General features: G+C 39.3%; 1 protein-coding gene across 1 annotated transcript in view; it reads right to left on the reverse strand.

Moving 5' to 3' along the window:
• The window catches only part of MCCC2 (methylcrotonoyl-CoA carboxylase 2 (beta)), a 69,533-nt gene that overhangs the window by 49,751 nt on the left and 12,054 nt on the right, over positions 1-7,728 (reverse strand). The window contains exons 3-4 of the mRNA XM_012664623.1: positions 6,170-6,254; positions 4,461-4,562 (exon numbers count right to left, since the gene is read on the reverse strand). Of these exons, the coding sequence (XP_012520077.1) occupies positions 4,461-4,562; positions 6,170-6,254 (187 nt within the window). The remainder of the gene's footprint in view (positions 1-4,460; positions 4,563-6,169; positions 6,255-7,728) is intronic.

Below are 7,728 nucleotides of genomic sequence, written 5' to 3' on the forward strand. Positions count from 1 at the left end.
AAGGGATCCTCTTGCCTCAGCCTCCTGGTAGCTGGGATACAGGCACACGCCATGATGCCCAGCTAATTTTTCTATTTTTAGCAGAAATGGGGTCCCGCTTTTGCTCAGGCTGGTCTCGAACTCCTGAGCTCAAACAATCCCCCCACCTTGGCCTCCCAGAGTGCTAGGATTGCAGGCGTGAGCCACCGCGCCTGACCTACCATCTCTCAACCTTACCTGAGTTTATATTAATGGGTGACTCAGGGATGGGGGTTGATATATATACATAGTGTATACATAGGGTTCAATATTATCTGTGGTTTCAGGTATCCACTAGGGGTCTTGGAATGTAACCCACAGGTAAGGGGGAACTACTATAAATGGGTTTAATATGAGAATTCTTTTAGAAGGTATTATATTCCTAGCTATGACTCCTGCCTCATTTTTTCCTCCTAACTTCAGTCTTATTTTTAATTTATGCTGCTTTCTGCTATTTCATGACTCTGAAACAGTTCTATTTTTTTAGAATTCAGTGGGGTGCAAATAAATTAAAGCAAAAACAAACAAAAAACCTGGTACACTTATACAATGATGAACAGAGGGACCATTAAATCAATCCATCTTTTTAAAAGATTTATATTAACAGCCATAAAAATATTAGTCCACTTAAATATTGTCACCTCTGGGAATTGAAGACATAATTAAAAACAGGAAACACTCTATGCACAAATATATTCATTTCCTACACTGTGTTTTAGAATGGCAAAAACTGGGAAACACACAAATATCTAACAATGGTTACTGATTGATAGCACAAGACAAGCCAATAAAAGTTATAAATACCCCCCAAAAATGCTTGTTTAAATAAGTAAAATAGCAAAGCACTAAAAGCTATCTGTGCTATGATCATAAATATAAAATGTACATTCATTCAAGAAATATTTGTTGATGGCTGGGCACAGAGGCTCATGCCTGTAATCCTAGCAGTTTGGGAGGCTGAGATGGGAGGATTACTTGAGCTTAGGAGTTTAAGACCAGCCTGGACAACATAGCAAGACCTCATCTCTAAAAAAATTAAAAAATTAGCCAGGTGTGGTAGCATGCACCTATAGTCCCAGCTACTCAGGAAAGCTATGATGACGCCACTGCACTCTAGCCTGGGCAACAAAGCGAGACCCTGTTTCTAAAAAAAAAAAAAAAGTTGTTGAATACCTACTATGTGCGCCAGGCAGTGGTCTAGACACCAGAGCTGAACAAGACAAAGTCCCTGCCCTTCATGAAGCTTACATTCTAGTGGAGAGGGAAGACAGTGAAGAAACAAACAAATGAGCAAACAAGATCATCAGTACACAGTAAGTACCATAAAGGAAATAAACAGGATGTTGTGACAGAATGGTGAGGCAGGAGTTTGCTAAGATGGCAAGATCCGGGAAAGCCTCTGAGGAAGGGATATTAGAGCTGAAAAGTAAAGGAAAATCAGAAGTCAGTCACTCTGCGGGGAAAAAAAAGCCCAGAAGTCCTAGGCAAGAAAAGCTTATTGGGTTCAAAGAATTACTATTAATAGAAAGCCAAAAGAACCACTACAAAAAAGTGGTAGGAAATTAAGTTAGTTGAAGAAGGAGTAAGAGTAGGAGTCTGATCATGCAGGACTTTATAGCCATCATAACAAACACATAAGACAACTTTATTCTAAGAGCAGACAGGCAGGGCGTGGTGGCACATGCCTGTAGCCCCAGCTACTTGGGAGTCTGAAGGGGGAGAATCACTTGACCCAGGAGTTAGAGTCCAGCCTGAAAAACACAGTAAGATCTCATCTCTTAAAAAATAATAACAATAACAAAAGCAATGGGAAACCTCTGGATCTGATTTGCATTTTTTAAAGACCACTCTGGATGCTTTGTAGAAGACTGATCCACAGGGAAGCAGAAGTAGAAGGAAGCTGGTAGACCAGTTAACTGACTACTGCAATAGACCAGGTGAGAGATGCAGTGGCTGGAACTGAAGCAGTTGGTATCAGTGGAAATGGGAGAAAAGGAAGGACTTGAAGTATGTGACTGGGATCCATAGGATTTCCTGAAGAACTAGAGGATATGGTCAGTAACAGGAACCAGAGGGAAACAAAGAACAGTAAGATGGTATGTTGAAAATGTTAGATATTAGGATTTGGGGTAAATGTTTTTCCCCTCTGATTCTGAATCTTGTTATAATGTTAATTTTGCAATATTCTAAAATATCTTCTTTATATCCCACAAATAAATCATTTTTTTCTATCCACAAGTTCTACTATATGCTAACAACAGTGATTTTTTTTAATAGGCATCATTTATTAAGCTGTTACTATGAGCCAGGCACTATTCTAAACAATGCATGATTCATTTAATCTCCTCATTCAATCTTCACGACAACTGTCCACGATAGCTATTATTATTAATATTATTCCATTTTATAATGAATCATATTTTACAAATAAGAAAATAGAGATACTGAAAGATCAAGCAATTTGCTAAAAGGATGAACAGCTAGACAATGATGGAGCCAGGATTCTAACTGAGGCTGACGACTCCTCAAACTGTGCAATTCCCAAGTGTGATTCAATTTCCTTCCAAGTCAAGAATGTTATAAACAAAACAAGGCACGAAGAAAATAAAAATTTAAAATATAAAGCATAAACAGTAAAAAAAATATTAGTATCTGCATAGGGCAAAAAGGTAGAAGAGCACATTCCAATGTATTGACGGCCATTAAAAGTAACTACTCTAGTTAATTATGTTTTTCCATGATATATGGATTTAGTTCAACTCTGCATTAAGTTCATCATTTTAAAAAGTTTATTTTTTTATTTTATTTATTTATTTTTTTGAGACAGAGTCTCACTCTCTTGCCTGGGCTAGAGTGCCGTGGCATCAGCCTAGCTCACAGCAACCTCAAACTCCTGGGCTCAAGCGATCCTCTTGCCTCAGCCTCCCGGGTAGCTGGGACTATAGGCATGCACCACCATGCCCGGCTAATTTTTTCTATTTTTAGTTGTCCAGCTAATTTCTTTCTATTTTTAGTAGAGACGGGGGTCTCGCTCTTGCTCAGGCTGGTCTGGAACTCCTGAGCTCAAGCAATCCTCCCGCCTTGGCCTCCCAGAGTGCTAGGATTATAGGCGTGAGCCACCGCGCCCGGCCTAAAAAGTTTAAGTGTCCCATAATATACCACACTGGGTAAACATTAAGCAAAGAGCCATGGGAGAAATCTGGGGGAGAAGGAAGCTATTTATAAACCAAGGAAGAAGTAACAACAGTGAATGGCTACAGTTGCACTCCTTGGAAGGCACAGATCATGGGGAGAAGGAACACAGGCAGAGGAACACACACCATAAACCAGCATCTGGCCAAAAGCAGTCCTGACAGGCTCAGTCAAACCGAGATCAAAGCTGAGCTTCACAGGTGGCTTGATCTTGAGCAAAGTATTCAACTCTCTAAGGCTGTTTCCTTATATGCATGATGGTGATGACTATAATAGTACTCATTCTTACAAAGCTGTAATAAGAATTAAGACAAGTGCCCAGGCACCGTGGCTCACACTTGTAATCCTAGCACTTTGGGAGGCTGAAGCAGGAGGATCACTTGAGGCCAAGAGTTTAAGACCAGCCTGGGCAACGGAGCAAGACCCCATCTATACAAAAAATAAAAAAATTAGCCAGGTGTGGTGGTGAGTACCTACAGCTACTTGGGAGGCTGAGGCAGGAGGATTGCTTGCAGCTAAGAGTTCAAAGTTGCAGTGAACTATGATCATGACACTGCACTCCAACCTGGGCGACAGAGCAAAACTCAGTCCCCACCCCCCTACAAAAAGAAAAAGACAAGTAATCAATGCGAGGTGTTTACAACAGTGCCTGCCATGGTAACTACATGGTAAATGGGAGATCATACATAAATATATACAAATAAATTTAACATCTGGCAATCTAGATTCCCGAAGTCTACAGTGGTTCACAAACTTTAGCATCAAAGAAACTAGAGGGCTTATTAAAACACAGACTGCAGGGCCCCACTCCCTGCATTTCTGATTTAGTATTTCTGGGGAAGACCTGAGAATCTGCATTTCTAACAAGTTCCCAGGTGATGCTGATGCTACCTGGGGACCACACCTGGAGAACCATTTCTCTAAGACAGTGGTTTTCACCCTAGATGTACAAGAGATCACCTATGGAGCCTCTGAAACCTATACATGCCAAGCCCATGCCTGGAGATTCTGATTAAGTAAGGGGGTCTGGACTGGATCCCAAGGACCTTTGCTAGGCTTTTTCCCTTCAATTTTTGTCTCTAAAGCTCCACAAATGAATCTAATACAGGTCTTGGGAGGATGCCTCAGTCCTAAATAATGTAAGTAGCATAAAACTTATATTGCCTCTATGCAAAGTGAATGCTGGATGCCTGCACCTCATCAAGGTCTTCTTCCTGACCCACATTATGGAGCACAGGTAGAATACTCACCCTGATACTCTTCCAATGCCTGTAATAATGCCACCTGCAGGGACCTCCTCATTGTCATATAACTGATAACCTGCAAATTGGGATAATTCTAGAAATGGAGACCTGACGGGAAGAAAGAAAGTTACTTGAATTAATGGCATTAAAAAATACACATGCATGTCAATAGTTACACATGGAAAAGGAAAAGATTCTTCTTTACTGGGACAATGTTTCAAATATGCATGTTGTATATAAAATCTAATTTAAAAATCTAAAACAAAAATGTGATGTGAATATTTTAAGGATTTATATGGTACATCCATATAATAGAACAGTAGGAACTTATTTTAGAAGATGTAAAAATGTGTTTATTAATACAGCAACAGAATAACAGCTAACATTTATGCAGCACTTACTATGTGCCAGGCTCTCTCCTGAGGGCTTTGGAAAAACTAATTTATTTACTCCTTAGAACTACCTTCTAATATGGATTCTATTATGATCCTCACTTACCAATGAGGAAACTGAAAAACACAGTGATTAAGTCACACAACCTAAGTAAGTGGCACAGCTGGGATTTTAATAAGCAATCTGGGCCCAGGGACCAGGCTCTTAATCACTATATTAGTCCACCTCTCACTTACATGTTCAAGATACATTAAGTGGGAAAAAAATGAGCTATAAAACACATTTAGTATGATTCCATTTTTGTTTTTTAAAAAACGTAGGTATCTGGTACATATATGCACAAAAATGGCCCAGAAGAATATATACCAGGTGTTAATGGTGTGTGTCTCCAGGTTGGATGTGTGTGCATATATTATAAGAAAAAAATACTTCTGGAGTTTTCACTTACTCCTCTCTCCCCCTCTCACCCCATATCCAATCCTTCTGGAAATCCTGTTGGGCTGGCTCTGTCTTCACAACATATCCAGAACCCGATACTCCTACGACCTCCACTACCACCACCGTCCGAGTCCCCATCATGTCTCCCTTGAATCCCTGCAATTGCCCTCTAACTGGTCTCAGGGCTTCTACCCTTGCTGCCCACAGTCCACTCATGACGCAGCAGCCATAAGTGAGATAGATTACAGGTCTCCTGTTCAAAGCCCTACATACCTCCCCATGGTAAAAACTAAAACTTTTATAATGGCCCAAAAGGCCCTAAGGGATCTGACCTATCTCCTACTACTCTCCCCTTCACTCCCTCCACTCCAACCAGATGGCCTCCTGGCTACTCCTGGAGCATATCAGTATAACTGGCACACTTGCACCCCAGGGTCTTTGCACTGGCTGTTCCCTCTGCCTGCAACACTCTTTCCCCAGATATTTCCAGGGCTCTCTCACTTCCCGCCTTGCTCAAACATTGCCTTCTCCATGACCCCTACCCTCACCATCCCACTTAAAACTGCAACTTGCCCCCCATCTTCCTTTCCATTACCCTTGTCTACCTTTTCTGTTTCCTATGACATTTATCACCTTCCAACTTACTACATAAGTCATAATGTTTATTGTTTATTTTCCATCTCCCCAGTTCCAGTAAGACAAAGTTCTTTATCTATTTTGTTCAATGATGTATCACTAGTGCGTGAACAGTGCCTGACACATGGTAGGCTCTCAATAAACATATGCTGTTGAATCTTACAATAAGAACCAGAATTCAAAATAATTTATTTACAAATAAAGTATCATGGAATAGAGAACACTCAGAGGTAGAACCATGTACCAACCCGGGGTCTATAAGATTGTCAATTCTTTCTCTGGGTAACAGTTTTCCTCTTGATATATGCCGTGTTCGGGCTTTCTCATCACCTCCTATGATAAAAGCATCATTATATTAGAATAGATTGACATGACCTATGATAAAAGCATCATTATATTAGAATAGATTGACATGATATAAGGTCTCTATCTAAGTTGATGCCAGAAAAACATAATACTTAATCAAAAATATGGTGCTTTTTAAAAGTTCAACATATTCTTTGAGAAAGGCTAATTTTTCAGATCATTCACTCACCTTACAAGCTGCTAATTTTCTGAAGTAAACGAAGAAATTGGCATTTAAAAAAAAAACCAAAAAACAATCTATCCCTGATCCTAGAGTATATCATACATGTTTTGAATTCACTACTGATTACTTAAAGAAATTACATAATATTTTCTCTGCAATTCAGTATTGCAAATACTGCCTCATCTTCATGTTTATTAAATACCTACTATATATAACTAGCATTGTACTATATCTATCTTCATTTGTACTAGGTAAAAGCATAATTTTAGAAATTAATTCCATGATAAGCATAGTAAAATTTACCCAAAAGTGCCATTAGTGACCCATAACTTTTTAGGCCTCCAAATGGAAGAGTTGAACACCTTCAACAGCAATTAAAAAGTCCCCTTTTGATAGTATCTTGACACAGGGATTGTCTGAAGTGCTTCCCAACATTGCTCACATCATGACAAAGAATACTACAGTAATCGAAGAGTCCACTGAGATATTCCTGGTATTCTTGGAAATGAGTATTTATAACCCGCTCTCAGCAAGCCAAGCATTACATAATGGAGCAGGAACAAAAGTATCAAATAATTAATATATTAGTTTATTTTCATTGGTGATGGTTTCATGGTGTCTACATATGTCAAAACTCACGAAATTGCATACTTTAAATAATACAGTTTATTGTATGTCAGTTATGCTTCAGTAAAGCTATTTAAAAATACACGTCAAAAGAAAAGATGAACTAAGGCACCACAGGGAAATTCAGGCCTAGGTGAAGGTCTCTGGAGAGTCAGGTGATACAGGTGCCCATTAACAGGCTGGCAGGAGAGGGGGCAGAAGGAGAGGGTGGGGTGACAAAAAAGTGGTTAAGATATACCAAAAAAGAAAAAAAAAAAGTACTTCAGACAACATCATTCTTAAGTCCTCCTAGAGGTGGGCCTTACAATTTGGAGCAGCTGGTGAATTCTGGTTTTATTAGGAAGAACCAGAAAGTGGGTTATCCTTGATGCAGACTCAAAGAGCACAGAATTTGGATTTCTGTAACTTTAAACCAAAGAGACAGAATACAGGCCATTTTCAAAATAATATTTTAAATATATTACAAGTACCTAAGTTAGGAGGAGGTATAGGAAGTTTATAGCCTTTTTTTTTTTTTTAATTCTCCCCAGACAGAATGAGCGTAATTATTGCCATGTGAATGAGGTCTTTGCTTCAGCTGATCCCACTCTGAGTTTCCTAATCTGTTTGTGTCTTGGCAACTTTTAGGGGATTTAACTGAATTTGATAAAA

Source organism: Propithecus coquereli, unplaced genomic scaffold (genome assembly GCF_000956105.1).
Source record: "Propithecus coquereli isolate 6110/MARCELLA unplaced genomic scaffold, Pcoq_1.0 Scaffold9, whole genome shotgun sequence".
Classification (NCBI taxonomy): Eukaryota; Metazoa; Chordata; class Mammalia; order Primates; family Indriidae; genus Propithecus; species Propithecus coquereli.